Source organism: Rhamphochromis longiceps, linkage group LG6, assembly GCF_057381845.1.
Source record: "Rhamphochromis longiceps isolate RC_006_pf linkage group LG6, R_longiceps_female_GT1.1, whole genome shotgun sequence".
Classification (NCBI taxonomy): Eukaryota; Metazoa; Chordata; class Actinopteri; order Cichliformes; family Cichlidae; genus Rhamphochromis; species Rhamphochromis longiceps.
In genome coordinates, this window is record NC_140562.1 from 38,395,291 (window position 1) to 38,415,493 (window position 20,203).

The window sequence follows — 20,203 nt, forward strand, 5'->3', positions numbered from 1 at the left end:
TTTACCTGAACACTGCTCATCTCAAAAATGTGCAACAGCTCCAGGTGTTTCAAAAGCTATAGGGCCTGAGTAATTGTAATTTATTGAATTAATTCAACATTTACATATTGAAAACAATCCATATTAACAACAAAAACACAAATCACTCACTCAGTGTTTTTTTTGCAGATTATTAAACGATTTGCCAAAAAGTGTCCAAATTTAACTGATTTCTTCCTAAGTCACTTAGATCATTTCTTTCGTGTTTTTTTTTTTGGGGGGGGGGAGCCCCAGCCCTAGGCCCAGAGGCCGAGGGCACTCCACCCCCCGAAGGGGCCTGAGCGAGCCCCAGGGTCCAGGCCCCGACAAGCAGCCACCAGGAGTGAGGTGGTGCATACCTGAGCAGCAGGTAAGCGCATAGCCCCTCACGAGAGCCCTCAATATATACGTGTATTTAAAATTGAGAGGTGGGCAACGGCGCCAGAGGTGAGGTTGTACACCCTGACAGTCTTCTGGATGCCGTGTAGCGTGCCCACCCCTAAGGTCCTATATGTATGTGTTATGAGAGTGTGAGTAATGTGAATGTCTAAGTTGTGGGATAAAATTGAGGCACAGACAGCCAGAAGGGGACAGAGAGGGGGGGGAGGGATGCCTCCCCTGCACCCTGGTGATACACCTTCACCCCAAGGCCCTGCATGTATGGGTGATTGTGGTGGAGCAGCAAGAGGGAGGCAGCTGGAGATGGGGAGGGGCAGGGAGGGGCAAGTGGCCCCTCCCTTCCTTTCCTTTGGCCAACTCACCCGCTGACCCCAGTAGGCACCCCCACACTCTGGAACCCACCAAGGCAAGGGGACCCAGGCCCATCTGGACCGGGGCCCAGTTCAGCAGCGCTGCCCGGACCCACATAGCCCGGGGCAGCCCACCTGACCCAACCACAGAGAAAAACTGCACCCACCCCATCATCCACTCATCTCCCACTTAGATCATTTCTAAATCTTAATGTTTGGTTTATTTCTGTGCTTTATTTGCTCCTGAGCAAACTGGTTTGGCTGAAATGAAAGTTAAGCTTCATAACTGGATGTTTTATTTAATCTTTAAGTCTTACTTGAAAAGCTTACAGTTTATATTTTGAACTGAATATTTCACCTGTCATATCCCCTGATGGAAAATGTGCCGTTCTTACTTTGCAGACTCTGAATTAAACATTAAAAATATTTTTAATTGAGGAGGAAACATTTTCACTGGGAGTGGAAACAGCATATTAATATGTGATGATCCTGAAGGCAGCTCCAGAGATAATCAAATTATGTTTTAAATATTTGTTCAATTGTCTTCCAAACCCCATTAGCCTATTGTAAGTTTTGAGTGTCTACTAAAATAATAATAAAAGCATTCTAACATGAGACCTGTTTGTTACCATCGTGCCTTATTAGACATTATGAAACAAATCATATGTAAAAGTGAATTTTGCCAAAGTGCTTAAAATACTTCTTTTTTTAAATTATCTTTCTATACTATCTGAAATCTACTACATCATGTTTACCTTTTTATACTATGTCTAATTTCCATTGCAAATATTAATCGCAGTTAAATTAAGAGGGGATGGCAGTAAAAACTGGCGCTGAGATGATCAAGGACGTTCTCGGGAAGTCCAGATTCCCGCGTGAACTTACGAAGTACGGACTAGCAAGAACGCGAGTACGGACTTGCGTACTTGAGTATTGAGAAACAGCCAGATTCGGACAATAGGAACACATTTTACGACAGCAGTAATTGCTTTCCGGCAGAAGTAGGTTACAAAAAGGTGCGCGTTTCTAGGGAGATAGATAGGGAATGGTCCTTTGAGGAAGATGTAGAAGACGCGAGTTTCTCAGGTAAATAATCAGCTTGTTTGGCATTACCTCGCTGTTACCGAATAGTATCAATTCTCTCGTAAGGATCTCGAAGGATAGCTTGTGGGAGCAAGTATGTGCAAGTGCGTTCAAACAAGCTAAACATTAATACCCAGTTGTTAGCTTAAATAGCTAAAGACAAGCCATTAAGTTTCTATTTTAATGGCTAGATTTAGGTAGTGAGACTAGTTGGCTTAGCAGGCCAGTTCCGACGTAGCCAATGAGTAAATTAAATGAAAGTAACGTTAGCTAGCTCGAGCTAAGTTATCATCTTATCGGTTAGTTTACGTACTGCTTCGCTTCTGACATTAGCCTAAGAGGAACTGTTAAAACCGTCGAATTTGTAAAGGTTTGGGGTTGGAGATGACCCTTTTATTTATCTGTAATGTTTTGAAGCTGTGCTGTCGGGCTCACGGTTAGTCACCTGCGATCTGTGTCATCATAAATGAGTTGGTACGAACTTTAACCACGGTGTCAACGTCGCATATGGGAATTATTCAGCATGACTGTAGTAAACTTCTTTTAACTTTCGTTTCTTTGGGAAAGCATGAGAGAGAAGAGAGAGAGATGCAAGTATGGTGAAAGACTCCTGTGGTTCGTATGATGGAAGGACTGGGAAAGGAGAGATCAACATGTGGCGCTAGATCCTTCCCATGGCTCGCTCACACCGAAACAGAGGCTTCAACCCTGCTATGGAAGCTCAAGGACTGCTTCTCCGCACATGAAACAAGCTCCCCTCATCAGACAGACAAAGTATGTATTTATCAGTACAGACATATGGAGCTTAATGGAGCTTAATGAAGAAACTGAACTGTTTTCTAAATGAGAGATTAAAATGAAAATATTTCAGGTATGTTATCAAACCATTAATGTAAACTAATTTTTTTATTTTATTTTGCTGCGCAGTGTTATTTACCCCCTTACTGAGTACTAGAAAAAATAGTTGTCACACTTAAATGTTTCAGATCTATCAAATTTTAATATTGGATAAAGATAACAGTAAATACAAAATGCAATGTTTAAAATGAGGAGTTAATTTATTAAGTGAGGGAAGAGGTAGCTAACCTACCAGGCCCTATGTGCCACCCTTGCCAGCAAGAGCAGCAGTAAAGTGTTTGTGGATAACACTTTACTGGGAATGATATGCATCACTGTGGAGAAATTTTGTCCCACTCTTCTGTAGCAGAATTGTTTTAATTCAACCATTGGTGGCTGTTTAAGGTCATGCCAAAAAAATCTAAATTTAATTTAAATATAGGCTTTGTATAGCCCACTCCAAAACCTTTGAGCCATTTAGAGGTGGATTCACTACTGTGTTCTGGACCGTTGTCGTGTTGCATAAAACAAGTAAACTTGAACTTCAGAGCACAAACTGATTGGGGGACATTCTCATTCAGGACTTTCTGTCAGTTACATCTAGTCATTCATGTCCTGAAACAGCAAAGAAGCCCCGGGCCATCACACCTTTGATATGATCCTTTTTTATAAAATGCTGATAGTTTTATGTGTGCTGTAACTTTAACTGATACAAGTGAGGCCTACAGGTTTTTGTTTTTTTTAAATTTTATTTTATACATGCTGGGTGAAGACATAATTTTGGGAGGCTTGCCATTCCTGGGAAGTTTCACCACTGTTCCAAGTTTTCTCCATTTGCACTTCATGGATTTTGTCATGGGTTACTGGAGTTCCAAACCCTTATAAATGGCTTTGTAATCCTTTACACACTGATAGATGTCAGTTACTTTTTCTCATCTGTTCTCGAGTATTTTTAGACTGTGGCATAATGTTGCTTTTTGAGATCTAGTTTCTTACTTCGCTTTGTCGGACATGCTCTATTTGAAGAAATTGCCAATTCATCTGACCTGAGAATAATCAGGCATGACTCTGGCTAGTGAAACTGAATTCAGCTTTCCAAAATATGTGGTTAATCAGTTAATTTAAGAAGGGAGGGGGGACAGTTGCCTTTTCACATAGGGCCTGGTAGTGTTAGATAACTTTTTTTATTCTCTGAATAAAAATAATCATTTAAAAAGTTCATCTTGTCTTTTTCCAATAATAACATTTGCTTGTTGATCTTTTTTAGATGTTTTTTTTAAATATCGTAATCTTTTATTTATATTTTTTAATTCATATAGATATGTCTTTATTATGGCTTTGAGAAGTCACAAGAAATTTACAGAACTAATGTGAAGTGATTTTTTTTTTTTCTTCTTTTCTTATTCAGAGCAATCACATGGACAACAGAAAGGCTGTACTGGATCTGAAAGATGTGCCTCCTCCACCACTGCACCATACTTCCTCTTCCCAGTTATCCCAGCCCTTCTCTCTGTCCTCTCTCCCATTGCCTCCTCCCTGCTTGCCGCCACCTCCCCCTCAGCTTGCACAAGACTCCTTCCAACAACCGCCACCACCTCATCAGCAACAAGAGGGGGCTAGCCCCAAAGTAAGCATTTGCGAGCACTGTGACCACAACAACACAGATGGCTTTGGGTTGTTGGGTGGCAGAGGTGTTGTTGGTAGCGGCAGCAATGCTGCAGGAGTTGTTTCGCTTTATATGGCCCCAGGGTCTCTGGGAGCACCGATCAGTACTAGTAGGTCTGGGCCTTGTTCTGTAGCCTCATCTGTTCATCAGTATAAACATAAATTTAGCTGTGGCACTGGAGGTGAAGCTTCTGATCCTTTATTCAGTCTTAGTTGCAAACCTCAGCTGTCCTCTTCTGTTGCTACCTCTCAACCTATTTCATCACACCCCTACCTCCCCTGCTGCTCAGGGCTTCTCCACACCTACCCAGCTGTACCTCTTTCTTTCAGTCAAGCCAGCCTCTTTCCCTCTTCAGCACCGATGGCATCCTCTCTCCCCTCTGTTTCCTCTCTACCTGCTAGCTTGCATGGCTCTTGCCTGACCTCTTCTGGCTTTTACACATGTGGTGTGGACTGCAGCGCATCAGCCAGAAGATCCCAAGGAAGTATACTCGGTGGTCACCCAAGCACCAGCACCATCACTACTACAGCCACTTCAGCACACTTCTTCTCTAATCCTATGCACCTAAATGTTGAACGCACTGTTTGTGTGAAGGGGGCACACTACTGTCAGGAGTGCTTATTTAAGGTTGGTCGATCTCTCTTCATTAAATTTGTGTGGCCTAAAGATGCAGGTATTTTTTTACAAAATGTTGAGCTGAATCATGTGTGTTTAAGCTTTTATCGCTTTTCATATTTCTTGTTATTGCTTTTTTGTGTGTTTGAGCGTCTTGAATTTGTACCCTTTTGCAGCCTATGAATGGTCTGATGGCAGAGTCCGACAAGGTGCACCCAAGTGTTCCTATTCCTCAGACTGCTCCTATTCCTATTCCTATTTGTAATGGCTGTGGCACCTTCTCCGATGGAAAAATGCTCATGCCATCAACCAGTCTTGGCAAGACTGGACAGAAATATGGTTAGTGGAGTCAGTAATGCAGCAGTACAAATCGGCAACAAAACTGAACTGATTTTATTAACTATAAGCTTCCAAGAAACCTGAGTGTGCTTTAAAATGATCGCTTTGCTAGGATCACCAGAGGGTACTGGTCCCGAGAACATCCCTCCAGTCGGGGTCTTTTGGGACATTGAGAACTGCAGTGTCCCCAGTGGACGCTCTGCTGGAGCTGTGGTCCAACGAATTCGCAACCGCTTCTTCCAGGGTCATCGTGAGGCAGAATTCATTTGCGTTTGTGATATTAGCAAGGAGAGTAAAGCTGTCATCCAAGAGCTCAACAACTGCCAGGTATCAGTAATATTCAAGCAATAAAAGCAGTCTGAAATTACCCTAATTATGACAATACAAATACTGAGTTCTCTTCATGCTGGTAATTGGTTCTATAACATTAAGTATAGCTTGTCCTGAAGAGGTTAAAAAAAGTTGTGCGTTCAGTATTTTTAGCTTGACTGATCAGCTTGTGATTTTTGTCTTAACACATCACACACTTTTAAAATATCCATACAGTTTGAGTGTGTATTCAGTCACTGCCTAAAAGGAGGAATAATTCAGACGCTTAATAATTGTACTTTTACAGGTTACTGTTGCACATATTAATGCCACAGCCAAGAATGCTGCAGATGACAAACTTCGTCAGAGCCTACGGCGCTTTGCTGAGACGCACACTGCACCTGCAACTGTTGTACTGGTATCCTGTAAGTTCACCTCTGATTACTTGTAATGAACTACAGCCATGTTACCACACATACATTTGTGATAACACAGGTCACCTTTTTATTAACAGCTGATGTGAATTTTGCAAGCGAGTTGAGTGACCTGCGTCATCGCCATGGTTTCCATGTAATCCTGGTTCATGGCAGCCATACATCTTCAGCTCTACTGCAGCATGCCAACAGCCATGTGCCCTTTCAGGAGATAACAGCAGATCTGCCACCACGCATGCTTGTCAAAGCGCAGGTAGGCCTCATAAATGCTTCATTAAGATTTTAAGAGTACTTTTTAAACTGTCCTTTTATTAAGGTAAGTATACGCTAACAAAATTAACGAAGGACAAAATCTCGTTTTAATGTAAACTTGCCAAATGTGAAGAGCGATGCAGCTGGAATGTGAATTTCACACACGATTGAGTTACTAATCTAATAGTGGGAATTGGAAATCATTAATTGTTGCTAATCGTTAATATTGTCGGCCATTCCCACTTGTTTTTCCCAAGTAAAAATAAATAAACGTTTTATTTTCTGAGTGTAAATAATACAAACCAGGCAGCCGCGGTGTCTTTTCCTCCCCTCCTTCAGCCCAGTTTCAACCACCTCTATGTGCACAACCTCCCTCTCAACTGTGACAAGAACATGCGGAACGCTGTGAAGCTCAGGCTCCGCCGGCTGTCAGACAACTGTGGCGGCAGAGTACTTGGTGTGTCCCAGGGCACAGCAGTCCTCCGCTTTGGCAGCCCTGAGGCAGCTACACGTGCCCGCAAGCGAATGGAAAATGAGGATGTGTTTGGCCACAGAATCAGCCTCTCCTTCTCCCCGCGGCCCAGAGACGATGCAAGTCCTGAGTCTGAGCTTCGTTCTCAGCCCCATCACTTGCCTCAGACTCTGGCCCGGACCTCTCAAACCCAGGATTCAATGTTCGGCCCTCCCCCATCTATAGCCTCCTTCTCTTTTCTGCCCCTGGAGACACCCAGGTCACCCAGAAGGCCACGGCGAGCAACCCGCCCCTGCCACACCCCTGGTCCGGTGGCTGAAAGGCCCTATAGCCCCAGGAGGGGTTGCAGTGGGCCTCCCGGTGGTGCTCCAGCCAAGCCCCATCAGGTCAGCAGACTCATCTGTGCCTGCTTCCCCTCAGCCTCCATTGCCATCTCTCTTTGTCTGGGCTGCTTTGTAAATCACTGTAGCTTCTCCTCCCCCCAGTGACCTTCTAATTGCTGCTTTGACTAACAGCTTGTAACTGTTAGCTCCTGCCTTTTGCCTGCGCATGTAATATGTGTTGCTTGTCCTTCATTAATCCACTCCTCTCCTGCTCGTCAGTCATCGTGTTATTGCATGAACGCCATATAGCTTTGTGTCTGTGGTTTTGCTCAGTATATCAGTGCTGATGTAGTTTGTGAGCTACCATTTTGTGTGTTTTGTCCAGGTTCTGCTTTATGTGCTGCTATAAGCGCTTTCTTTTCTTTTCTATTTTTCAAATTAATGAATTTACTTTTGGAGAAATTTGGACAGTGCTGATTTCTACTATGATTAAAAATGACCTCTAGTGGCTGATTTGGTTTGTCTTTTTCTGGTTTGTTTGTAACCAGTGTGACAAATGGGGGGGGGGAGCTGACCCATAAATTAACTGGGATGGACATTTAAGTCTCTTTGTAGTTAAACAGTAAGGAGAAAATGTAATTTAAGATTTCTCTTTAAGCACCAAAATTGAATGAAGACATTAAAGCCTAGGTTTTTTGTTGTTGTTTTGTTGTTAGTTTTTTTTTATATAAAGCCTTAGAGGTTTTTATATTTGAGGCTCACAATAAAACAAACGCAATGGGACTACCACAGTATTTTCAGTGTGCTGTTCTCATTGCTGCGAGGGCAAGTAGCAGAAAAGTTTGAACTGTCTCAGTATTCCTTTTATATCAGAGCAATTTACAGTGTTACACCCTTTAATGCAGTCAAGTTAATTTAAAAAATACAAGTTGTCCTTGGCTCAGTATGGGCCCTTCGTGAGTTTAGAACATAAGCAAGCACAGTTACGTAGTTACGTTACTTAACTGACGTCTATGAAATTTCTGTTTGATAAACAAAAATATATTGTAATCTGGAGAAAAATAATAAAAAATGTCTAAAATATTTGATCATAGTCCTGGAGATTTTCTTTGGTGCCAATCTAAAACCTTTTTGTTAATTATAAATTATTATTATTGCTTTTAATATGTAAGAAATTCCCTGAAAATGAGCTCTACGGTAAAGCAGTTTTTCCTTTTTTTGGCATTTTGAATGTACATCCCTAGTTAAACAGCAGTCCATGGTCTTTTCTGAGTTTCTCTGTTCTGCTTGTATTCGTATTTTGTAACTACTTGAACTAATCGCTTGACCATCCTGTTCCACACATGGACAGGATGGATACGACCATTATCTAGCAGGTCAATATCTACAACTTAACTTCTGCCTTCCCTGCTTGATCCAGGAGCTGGGCAGTTTGGAGGGGAAGGCCAGAATGAACTTTCAGCACTTTGAAAAGGGATGTGCTGCCTCGTCTTCGACCCAGAATAATGGTGAGGCTGGAGCACTGGAGCAACTAACTAAGCCTGGTCTCACTGTAGAATCCATCTACAGCCAGAGGTACACACAGAGATGGCGGGAATAAATTTTCAACTGAAAATAAAATGTTTGTCATGTTTGCGTCATGTTGTTTATCTGCATGTGCCTGTTGTTCATCTTTCTGTATAGCAGAGAGGACTCCAGCCCTCAAAGTGCAACTGAATCCCCTGTTGACCAAGTGGACAGGAACTCAGGGGAGTTCCAGATTAGCACACCCTCCGCCTTCAGCAAGTTGAACCTACACAGAAGCTTCAGCCCCCTCGTCTTATCTCAGGGCTCCTGGTCTTCCAGGTTACCTACTGCTGCATGCAAATTATAAACCATGCGTAATGATAAATGTAATTTTAATTATGTTTTTATTGCATCTCTCCATTCTCTAACATAAGGAGTGCATCCCCTTGCCTATCCAGCCGTTCCTCACCTCTGATTGCTGCCCCTCGTAGCCCTTGTTCTGAAGCTTCTGAGCCTTTCTCAGAGGGAGCAGAGATCCAGGTTGCCAACCTGGACTACAGAATGTCTCGCAAGGATCTGCAGCAAACTTTAAATGACACCTTCTCCCGATACGGAAGGGTAAAGCGTAGTCAAATTATGCCAATATTTCATGCAATGCATATCTGTGTTCTGCTCACATCTAAGTAGTTTGTATATGTTTTACCTACCCTTTCCTCTCAAAATCACTTTGTGGTATAACTTGTTTTGTTTAGGTAAAAAGTGTGGAGCTTAGCCCCCACACTGACTACCAGCTGAAGGCCACAATTCAGATGATGTCCCTGCAGCAGGCCATTAGTGCAGTCAGCGGCCTACACCGTTACAAGATCGGAGGCAAACGCATTCAGGTGTCTCTGATCACCGGTGGCAGCAACAAATCTCTTGCCATGCTCGGGTACAGTTTATATATATATTTTAGTTTGGAGCTTTAATATGTTGGTTACATTGTGAAATTTTAAAATTTAAATTGTTGTTTGGTCTATCGTGGTGACATTTGTGGTTGTTATTTTATAGCCCAGAGATAATCTCCATTCTTCAAGATGCTCCTGCCAGTTGCCTTCCTCTTTTCAAGTTCACTGAGATTTATGAGAAAAAGTCAGTATCTTTCTAAACTCGTTATTGTCTAATTTTTGCATACACATTTGGTGTTTGAGTATAGCATTCAAAAAATGAGATGGCAAAAAAATGTAGTAAAAGTATATACTCCAACTCTGCCCTGCTCTCTCCAGATATTCCCGTAAGCTCGTGGTTGGCGATCTGTATCGGCTCCCAGAGCTGGTTGCAGTGCGGGAGCAGGGAGGCTCAAGGTTTGTGTGCCTTCTGTCCAACAGCCAAATACGCCAGAGTCCACTGGGATCTTCCCAATCCCAGGAGGGCTCCTCCTCAGCAAGTGGGAGTCCTGTTGTGTTTGAGGAGTTGGAGTACCATGAACCTGTCTGCAGACAGCACTATTCACTGCAGGACTTCAGGTATACAACAGTTCGAAACCTTTATATTGTAGCGTAAGTTGACCTTTTTCCATCACTGACTGTTGTTCTTTTTTTTTTTTTTTTTTTTTTTTTTTTTTTTTTTTTTTTTTTTTTTTTTTGCAGTGAGGCCGACTTTGACCCTGATTCCTATAAAATCCCATTTGTTGTAATGTCTCTGAGCACACTAGCCTCAGAGGTCCACAGTCTGTTGCAGTCACATCAGGGCACACTTCCACTCCTCAGGTAAGAACTGGTTTATTACCTGTTACGTGTACGCATTTTTAATGTTAGAATATATTTTCTGTCGTTATAAAGTTATTAAAAAGTTTAATTTCCATTTAGTTTTCCAGACTGTTATGCAGCAAAATTCAGACCACTTCAGCTTGGCAATGAGTCACTGGAAGGTGGTGTTCCTCTGGAGCACCTCGTCACCTGTGTTCCCAGTATCACAGTAGTCACAGCTCAAAATGGTTTCAAAGTCATCAAGTGGATCAACAATAAACCTCCGGTGCCAAACTCTGGTAGGTATATTTACAAATCTGGTTTTTATTGGAGTTTCATTTTCATTTTTCATAGTGCTGTTCAGACCTCTCATCTTGGGTGTGTTTTGGGTTTTTTTTTTTTTTGTTGGTTTTTTGTTTTAAACTCTTTAACCATCTGATATGAGTTCTTGTAAAGTTATCAGGCAGTTTGCGTTTAGCTCAGGCAGCCCATTTCACCTTAACAATTTATTTATTTATTTTTTTTTAATTGTCACACAGAGCCATGGATTCAACGCTGCAAGAGTCCAGTCGGCAATCCACAGCTCATCCAGTTTAGCCGAGAGATTATTGACCTCTTAAAAAGTCAGCCGTCATGCATAATGCCAATCAGCAAATTCATTCCCTCATATCATCATCACTTTGCCAAGCAGTGCCGCGTCTCCGACTACGGCTTCTCTAAGCTGCTGGAGCTCCTCGAGGCTGTGCCACATGTTCTGCAGGTATTTTTAATGAGGACCACCCAGTGATGATCTTCCGATTGAACAATGTATTTGTTCATGTTGTCTTTGTTTATTTTATACGTTTTTCATTTTTCTAACCAACAGATCTTGGGTATGGGTACAAAGCGTTTACTGACTCTAACTCACCGAGCTCAAGTTAAACGCTTCACCCAAGACCTGCTTAAACTGCTTAAGTTTCAAGCCAGCAAACAAGTGGCAATCAAGGACTTCATGCAGGCATACCATTGGTAATTAAACATAAATAGGACACGTGTGTTAGTTTCATAGGAGCGGAAAAACTGTTTGAATTATTAGTGGTGTGGGTGCTGTAATGCATTCTTTTGTGAATCAGGTGCTTCTCCAGAGACTGGAGAGTAACTGACTATGGGATATGTGACTTGATGGATCTGTTGACTGAGATCCCTGACACCACCATCACCATCACACAACAGCCCACCGACACAGTCATCTCAGTTCCTAAGAGGGGTGAGTGCATAACTGTCAATTTGGAAGTAGAATTTAAAAGCGCATTAGACTTGAGTTTTAAAAAGGATCTACTTACCTGCAGAAACTGTTAACCATAGAAACCTTATTTTATTTTAATGATGCATTTCTTTTTGGTTGCCTATCACTAAAGTCGTTTTCTTACTTTACTAGAGCGTACTATGGAAGAACTGGAGCGTACCAAGCAGTTTGGGAAGGAGGTGGTGGACCTGCTTCGCCACCAGCCTCACTGTCGAATGCCCTTCAGCAAGTTTATACCAACTTACCACCACCACTTTGGTCGCCAGTGTAAGCTCAGCCACTATGGGTTCACCAAGCTCATTGAGCTCTTTGAGGCAATCCCTGATGTCCTGATGGTGAGTGTGGCGTGCAGTAGGTTTTTGCTTTTGGCCAAGGCGATGCACGACGATCGAATCACTTCCAGTATGTACACAGCATAAGAAGTTTTGCCAGCATCAGTCAGTGAACTGATGCTGCTTTGGTGATGAGACTTCTGGGAACGAATGGCATGGGGTTATTTTTCACTTAAGAGGATTTGCCATGCCTTTTGATTTCAGTCAGTGGATCAGGCCAGGTTTCTTTTTCCTGCATCTCCCTTGAGTGCTTGGATAGAACTGTCTTTGTAAATATAATTATGATGTCTGGGACTCTTGGTCTTCATGAAAAACAAACTTACCATTTAATGCCCTCGTCCTTCATCAGGTGCTGGAGTGCGGTGAGGAGAAAGTGCTGTCTCTCACTGAGGTTGAACGTATCAAAGCTCTGGCAGCTCAGCTGGTCAAGCTGCTGCGGGCTCAGAAAAACTCCAGTCTGCCTGTGAGTCAGCTGCTCACAGAGTACAGCAAAACCTTTGGTTACGGGCTACGCCTGCAAGACTTCGACGCAAGCTCCCTGCCTGCTCTGCTGACCAAACTCTGCCATGTTGTCAAGGTAAAGAAGAAAACATCCCCAGGGGAAGCTGTGTAAATCTATCTGCTGAGAAGCTCGCTGTTGCTTAGTTTAATAAAATAATAAAAATAGAGCTTCACTTGACAGTCAGATGTTTTTTGTAAAGGCAGAAGCATGTGGTCATGTCTGCTAAAAATAAAATTAATAGATTTGTTGTCTCAGGGGTTTTGTCTTCATTATAAATTAGCCAGTTTATTAAATGCACAAAATGAAGTCTCGCACAAAAGTCCTGTCAGTCATCCTGGAGGTTATAAAGTTTTTAAAATCACAGTAAACGGTAAAAAGTCTCATTTCATATAACTTGGCATTTTCAGATATTCTTAACTACCCACTTTGTGCATTTCTGAAAGGTGGTGGATGGCGCGGATGGTCGGGAAGTGCAGCTGATCAACAGGAAGTCTCTGCGCTCTCTGACCTCACAGCTACTGGCACTGCTCATGTCCCAAGAAGATGAGAACATCACCAAAGGTTTGAAGGTGGAGGAGCTGAGCCAGTATTACCTAAGCGTTCACGGAGTTGCGCTAAACCCATGTGAATATGGGTTCCTTTCTCTCAGCGAGTTACTGAAGAGCCTTCCATACCTGGTCGAGGTGAGTACGAGAGTTTTCTTTGGGGTTTTTTTTTTTTTTTTTTTTTTTTCCCCCCCCCAATACTTTTACTGTGCTTGATCCATAATCATCATCTTTTCACAGCTGTACCACGAGGAAACTGATGATACCACTCAAGCTGCCAGCAGTCATTGGGAAGAATTTGTGAGGCTAACCAGGCTTTACCAGTTTGCTCGTAATGTACGCGCGCTGCTCCACACCTACCATTACAACCAGATCTTCCTGACTGAGTTCCACGGAGCATACAACAAATTCACAGGCTGCAGCCTTGATCCACGTTTCTGTGGGTACACCAGCGTTGATGAGCTGCTCAGTGCGATTCCACAGGTATAGTTACTGCAGTAGAGACTGGAGCTCCTCTATAAGGAATCATTCTAAAACATGAACAGGCTTTCATTCAGATTTGCACCTTATGTGACATGGACTTACAGTGGGGCAAAAAAGTATTTAGTCAGCCACCGATTGTGCAAGTTCCCCCACCTAAAATGATGACAGAGGTCAGTAATTTGCACCAGAGGTACACTTCAACTGTGAGAGACAGAATGTGGAAAAAAAAAATCCATGAATCCACATGGTAGGATTTGTAAAGAATTTATTCGTAAATCAGGGTGGAAAATAAGTATTTGGTCAATAACAAAAATACAACTCAATACTTTGTAACATAACCTTTGTTGCCAATAACAGAGGTCAAATGTTTACTATAGGCCTTTACCAGGTTTGCACACACAGTAGCTGGTATTTTGGCCCATTCCTCCATGCAGATCTTCTCGAGAGCAGTGATGTTTTGGGGCTGTCGCCGAGCAACACGGACTTTCAACTCCCGCCACAGATTTTCTATGGGGTTGAGGTCTGGAGACTGGCTAGGCCACTCCAGGACTTTCAAATGCTTCTTACGGAGCCACTCCTTTGTTGCCCGGGCGGTGTGTTTTGGATCATTGTCATGTTGGAAGACCCAGCCTCGTTTCATCTTCAAAGTTCTCACTGATGGAAGGAGGTTTTGGCTCAAAATCTCACGATACATGGCCCCATTCATTCTGTCCTTAACACGGATCAGTCGTCCTGTCCCCTTGGCAGAAAAACAGCCCCATAGCATGATGTTTCCACCCCCATGCTTCACAGTAGGTATGGTGTTCTTGGGATGCAACTCAGTATTCTTCTTCCTCCAAACACGACGAGTTGAGTTTATACCAAAAAGTTCTACTTTGGTTTCATCTGACCACATGACATTCTCCCAATCCTCTGCTGTATCATCCATGTGCTCTCTGGCAAACTTCAGACGGGCCTGGACATGCACTGGCTTCAGCAGCGGAACACGTCTGGCACTGCGGGATGTGATTCCCTGCCGTTGTAGTGTGTTACTGATGGTGACCTTTGTTACTTTGGTCCCAGCTCTCTGCAGGTCATTCACCAGGTCCCCCCGTGTGGTTCTGGGATCTTTACTCACCGTTCTCATGATCATTTTGACCCCACGGGATGAGATCTTGCGTGGAGCCCCAGATCGAGGGAGATTATCAGTGGTCGTGTATGTCTTCCATTTTCTGATGATTGCTCCCACAGTTGATTTTTCACACCAAGCTGCTTGCCTATTGTAGATTCACTCTTCCCAGTCTGGTGCAGGTCTACAATACTTTTCCTGGTGTCCTTCGAAAGCTCTTTGGTCTTGGCCATGGCGGAGTTTGGAGTCTGACTGTTTGAGGCTGTGGACAGGTGTCTTTTATACAGATGATGAGTTCAAACAGGTGCCATTCATACAGGTAACGAGTGGGGGACAGAAAAGCTTCTTACAGAAGACGTTACAGGTCTGTGAGAGCCAGAGATTTTCCTTGTTTGAGGTGACCAAATACTTATTTTCCACCCTAATTTACGAATAAATTCTTTACAAATCCTACCATGTGAATTCATGGATTTTTCTTTCACATTCTGTCTCTCACAGTTGAAGTGTACCTCTGGTGCAAATTACTGACCTCTGTCATCATTTTAAGTGGGGGAACTTGCACAATCGGTGGCTGACTAAATACTTTTTTGCCCCACTGTATGTGTGCATATGAGTGTGGACTCCCAAACAGCTTGTATTTACTTGTTTCTCTCCTTCAAAAACTCAGCTCCCTCTCAAGAATCTCCTTATGTGGATGAATTCAGCTTCACCTACTGATGATAGTAGTCAGAGTTCTGAACTCAGCTTAGTGAGTTCAGGGCATATATGAAGTAGTTCTCCACCTGCTGCAGGTTCTGGTGAGATTGGACCTCCAGTTTGTAGGAGACGGACTAATGCCACCAGCACCGTCTAAGATGGTGGAGCTTGAGTCAAAAATCCATTTTAGGGAAGGTTATAAATATTAAATATCACCGTATGGCAACCGGACAAGAACGCTAGATAGTGGTGGGGAAAAATGCAAGACAGGAAGAGCAGTTCACTAGTAAAGGGATGGCACATGGTTGTGTTCATAGTAGAAAATATTTTTAACCTTATATACTTTGGTGGCTGATAATAGACATGGGCAACCAGCCCAAGTAATCTTTGTGTGGGCAACACTGATCTAAATAAACTCTTAAACCTTTTCTCTATTGATCGCTTTTGTTAATGTCCTGAACTTTTGTGATAATTGTTTATTTCTATCAGTTCTCACCATTCAGTTTCTGATTTGTTCTCATCAGGTGATCTGGATCAAAGGGCATGGTCACAAGAGGATTATCGTTTTGAAGAACGATATGAAAGGTAAAGGTGTTGGGAGTCTTTCTTATTGAAAGTTCAGATTGAACTTTAGGTTACTGACATGCTCCACTGTGCTGACTGAAGTGATCAAACTAAAAGGTGATTTTTGGGTTGTGATTTCATGAGATGGCGGCTGTGCATTGTAAGAAAATTGTAATTAAAGTGCTTTGTCTGTGTGTTGTAGCAAAACCAAGCTGTTCAGTCTCCAACAGCCCCCAGCTGGAGAACACTGAGAGCCCGAGAGACAGCCCGATTAGCAGTGCAACATCTGGAGCTCAGAGTCCAGGTAATGGAAGTCATACATGACTGCTCAAGGTTTTTGTAGTCTTTAAAGATATACTGAAGAAAATCAGGAGTTCTGAAATAAGCTTTTTCTTAGCTTTACAAAAAAAATCATGGTGAAAAAAGCTCAATGCCTTTTTTTCAGTTTTCAGTTTTTTATGTTGCATCATTCTCTCCTCCTCTTAATTGGCTATTGTCGAGACCTCAAGTGTTGGCCAGCCTTTTTAATTGATTTTATTTTGTTTTACCTTCCAGGTGCTGATGCAGCTGCAGAGTCAGAGCTGCTGTGTCTGTCGTCTCCAGTGGACCTGCTGTGTGGCCCTGTTCCATCCTGCCTACCGTCGCCTCAGCTTCACCCCGACCCCGTTGTCGTCCAGCAGGCGGATCTGATTCACTTTGAGGAGAGAACTCCTCCACTACCAACAGGTGGTCCATCTGATTTATGCCGTTTTTGTGGTATAAAATTAAAAGGATCAGTCTTATTTGCACCTTTTCCATCTGTAGTTAAGTGTGAGCTTGTTTGTTTGTATTGTTTGAACATGTGGTGGCACTGGCAGATGTCACAGCTGATCTACCTGCAAAGCGTGATGGCAGCACAGATGACTCTGCAGACCCCAGAGAACCACCACCACCACCTGACACAAAGACCCTCCTGTCCATGGACAGTCCCAGCAGAAGAGCTTCACGTAGTAGAATCAAATTAGCAGCCAACTTCTCATTCACGGCAGGCCTCTGATCCTCTCATATATACACATACAGTCTCACATACAGCAATACAAGTTTACATACAGTGTAACTCTAAATAAAAGAGTTGAACGGCTACACTAAACACATAACACAGAAGAGCATTGGTCTTGACCCTTTATGTCCTAACAGGCTGTTGCATTCTGCATTCTTCGTCATCACATTTGTGCCATTTTAGTTAGTTTTTGGTTTGTTTTTTCAGTTCAGTCTTCTAAGTTCACCAAACTGATTTGCTTCTTGCAGACTTTCTGCAATTCTGATTTGCCAAATGTCATCTGCTCTAACGTGTGTTTAGTTTCCTCCCAAGGGCAATTAATATCATGAATGTGCATTTTCAGTTTAGAGCCATATTGTGTTGAACACTTTCAGTGAATGAGCTGAGTTTGTTGTCACTGTGAACAAAGTGGTAGAAAACAATGGGAGAAATGCTAGGGATGAGTAACTAGGTTTTCTGTATTACATCAAAGAAGTGTAGGTATTCACTGTTTACAAAAATACACGAAGGTTTTTAAAGAGATTTTTGTTAATGAACCACATTGAGAAACCTTCATAAATACTTCCTTGCTTTATCTCCAAGATATAAAATTTCATTTAGAACTTTCTTTGTAGCTAACCCCAGATATGTTGACCCAAACTAGCAGCTGAAGCATCCACCTGTTTCTTTCAGGTTTCTAAAGAAATTGCTTTTTAATCAGATATTCTTCTGTATTTTGTCTGTGTAAGGAAGTAGCCTCAGCATAGTGTTCAGTTCCTTTTTGTACTGTGTAGAGTATTTGGTCACCGGTAGAAGAGTTTGGCTTAAATGTGTAGCGGATTGAGTGGCAATTAAATGCTGGGACTAAAGAGAAGCCAGGTCTTAACTGTTAAGACTGTGTTGTGGAAGCTGTCGGTCTTTGAACAGTTTTGGTTTTGCAACAGTTGCTGCTCTCCGGAACTTTTATTGTTGTATGTTCACTTAATTTATAGCAAAGACTTTGGCTTGTGTCTTCAGGGCCTCTAACGAAGGCCTCAAAAGTTATTAAAAAGAAGAAAAAAAAGGCACTTCAGTATTTCAGCCATGAGCGTGCTTAGTCAGCAGAAACTGACTTAAGCTTTGTCTTTAGTCAGCAGCCGGGGTGTGTGTGTTTTGTTTTAGTATTTTGTCTGTGTGTGTGTGTGGTTTACACTGGAGTAGGTGGTGTGAAATGTGCATGTTGTGCATAACTGAGTTTATGCATGGTGTAATTCCAGGAGAAGCAGAGGCAAACAGAAGGATTGTAAAGACGTTTTTTAAGACCAGTCTTTATTTCCACCGTGATGTTTAGATCCCAGAGTTGGCATCACCCCATGCAGCTGCTGTATACTGTAAGTGCTCAAGGTTTGTTGCTTTAACCTTGGAGCTGGTCGCCGCTGTATCACTGGTGATCCACTCGGTCTGAGATCTTGAGGGGAGCGGTGAGCACTCCTGAGCTTATGATTTTTAATGAGACTGAATAGTTGAGTTTTTAGGGAAAGAAGGTGATCGGTGATGGGTTTGAGGAACAGCATAGGGGGCTCTGGGAAGCCTCCTGAACAGATTGATGTGCACACAGAGGCCCCACTGAGGCTCTCTGGAATCTGCCGGGCTTTTACAATGGTTTGTATCTGCCCCGGTGCTGAAAGGACTCACCATCTTTACCTCCCCACCCACTTTAATAGCAGTTTTAACTTACTGTTGTGGGTTAGTTTTCTCAAATTTTGTTTGTCTTGAGCATTTACCAGGCTGCTGGCTACTGAATTGCCACCAAACAATGTTGACTGCCTGTGACGTCGAGCACGACCAGGGTGCCACTGAAGTCAGAGGGTTGAAGCTGTTTTTGTTCAGTGAAAAGTTTAGAGAATGGGCAGCAGCCCATTTAATCAGTTTGTTTGCGTTCTCTGCCTGTTTAGTCAGTGTTCGAAGCATAACATGAGTCTTTCTGTCAGACATGAATTGAAAGATTTCCCCTAACAACTCACCAAAATGTCTGACATACAAATCAAAATGATTTTAATTATAGCTGTTATTGTTTATCTCTCCTGCAGGGTTTTGTTGACTGTCTGGAAGCCACTTTGATTAAAGACTCATTGGTTCAAAATCATTATTTAGAAGTGGTAATGATAGAAACGAGCTTAAAATGCGTACGAGAAATGAAGACATTACTTTTTAGTGAATTTGAGCAAACCCTAGCAGCTCCTCGGTGTACTGCAGTGACAACTACCTCTGATTTTATTTCGTTTTCACTTTGATTCAGTTACATCAATGAAAGGCTCTTATACCAGTCAACATATGCACTTATGCATAGTTTTGGTTTAATGAATGCGAGGCGTTTGCATGGTGGTTTAAACAAGTTTCTTCGTTGCCTGTGTATCTCACGTTGTCTTACTTTGAACTTTAATATTGCACATTTGTTCTTCTTCTCTGATTTATTCAGCAGTGTCCTTTAACCTTTTTTTCTTTTTAAACTGCCCAACTAATTTCCCCCTCCCCTTCCTTGTACTGCACTGTTTTACCACTGTGCTGCACCTAAAGTTGCTGTAACAGTCACATTGTTGAAGGGACCAAAAAAGATTTGCGTTAATAAATTTCACAAGCATCATTTCTGCCTCTTCTCATTATTCAAACATACACACGGTGAGTTCCTGAAAGATGCTCTTTATTTAAACATATATGTACAGGTAGTTTCAGCTTATTTTCTGCATATTTGTTCAATACTTTGACATTAGGACCTTCATAAATCCACTACAACTACAGAATGCTAAGTTATCAGAACAAAGGTAAAGTGACAGAGAGCAACACTTTGCTTGACATGAGTCACACTAAAGTCCTAAATACACTCAAACACACACCATCTATTGGAGGCATTTACAGCAGAGTTGCATTCATTTCCTGAAAAACGCAAGACTTAAGTTCAAAGGATGCATGTTGTTTCTCTGCAATATCCAGAATGATGATGAATGATGTCTCACTACCACAGTGAACACTTCCTGGCAGCTGATGATGCAGATCTTAATATGGCCTCTGATGTGCTGATTTGGGGAGGAGGGTAAATGTGATGATGGAAGATCAAGTGTTGGCATATACAGGCATTAAAGTCATCATGAAAGGGGTTCCTGAAAACTATAAAGGTGAGTCATTAGGCTGGATGCTAGTTGGCACTCTCTATAAATTGTGTTGGAAAAAGTTTAGATGCATTTTTGTTCCAGTTTTATTCTACTACAATCTATAACCTTTGATTTAGAGGACTCCCCAGAACACCTCAAGATGTAAATGGATTTTTTTTTTTTTATCTCAAAATGAATTGTAAACTTTTCTC

General features: G+C 42.3%; 1 protein-coding gene across 4 annotated transcripts; it reads left to right on the forward strand.

The window, feature by feature from the left end:
- Positions 1 to 1,701: 1,701 nt before the first annotated feature.
- On the forward strand, positions 1,702 to 19,486 carry marf1 (meiosis regulator and mRNA stability factor 1). Of its 4 annotated transcripts, XM_085410628.1 has the most exons (28): positions 1,773 to 1,853; positions 2,268 to 2,324; positions 2,418 to 2,624; positions 4,096 to 4,980; positions 5,145 to 5,307; positions 5,420 to 5,634; positions 5,924 to 6,041; positions 6,131 to 6,303; positions 6,642 to 7,160; positions 8,518 to 8,672; positions 8,781 to 8,942; positions 9,038 to 9,221; positions 9,356 to 9,534; positions 9,654 to 9,734; positions 9,869 to 10,108; positions 10,232 to 10,351; positions 10,451 to 10,629; positions 10,870 to 11,090; positions 11,196 to 11,338; positions 11,443 to 11,576; positions 11,748 to 11,950; positions 12,297 to 12,524; positions 12,893 to 13,132; positions 13,235 to 13,477; positions 15,806 to 15,866; positions 16,048 to 16,149; positions 16,401 to 16,571; positions 16,703 to 19,486. In XM_085410628.1, exons 3-28 carry the CDS (start codon positions 2,472 to 2,474, stop codon positions 16,879 to 16,881), a joined length of 5,451 nt encoding a protein of 1,816 aa, XP_085266754.1. In that variant the 5' UTR covers positions 1,773 to 1,853; positions 2,268 to 2,324; positions 2,418 to 2,471; the 3' UTR covers positions 16,882 to 19,486. The 4 variants fall into 4 exon arrangements, with proteins under 4 accessions (XP_085266753.1, XP_085266755.1, XP_085266756.1 ...); XM_085410627.1 differs by lacking the exon at positions 2,268 to 2,324 and having other exon boundaries at positions 1,702 to 1,853; XM_085410629.1 differs by lacking the exon at positions 2,268 to 2,324 and having other exon boundaries at positions 1,702 to 1,853; positions 8,784 to 8,942.
- Positions 19,487 to 20,203: the final 717 nt, after the last annotated feature.

Excerpts from the sequence above, each read along its gene's own strand:
- marf1 (XM_085410627.1), top strand. The coding sequence starts at position 2,472 with ATGATGGAAGGACTGGGAAAGGAGAGATCAACATGTGGCGCTAGATCC. Across the intron at positions 7,161-8,517 it reads CTCCAGCCAAGCCCCATCAG|GAGCTGGGCAGTTTGGAGGG; the intron begins GTCAGCAGACTC and ends TGCTTGATCCAG. Across the intron at positions 11,951-12,296 it reads CAATCCCTGATGTCCTGATG|GTGCTGGAGTGCGGTGAGGA; the intron begins GTGAGTGTGGCG and ends GTCCTTCATCAG.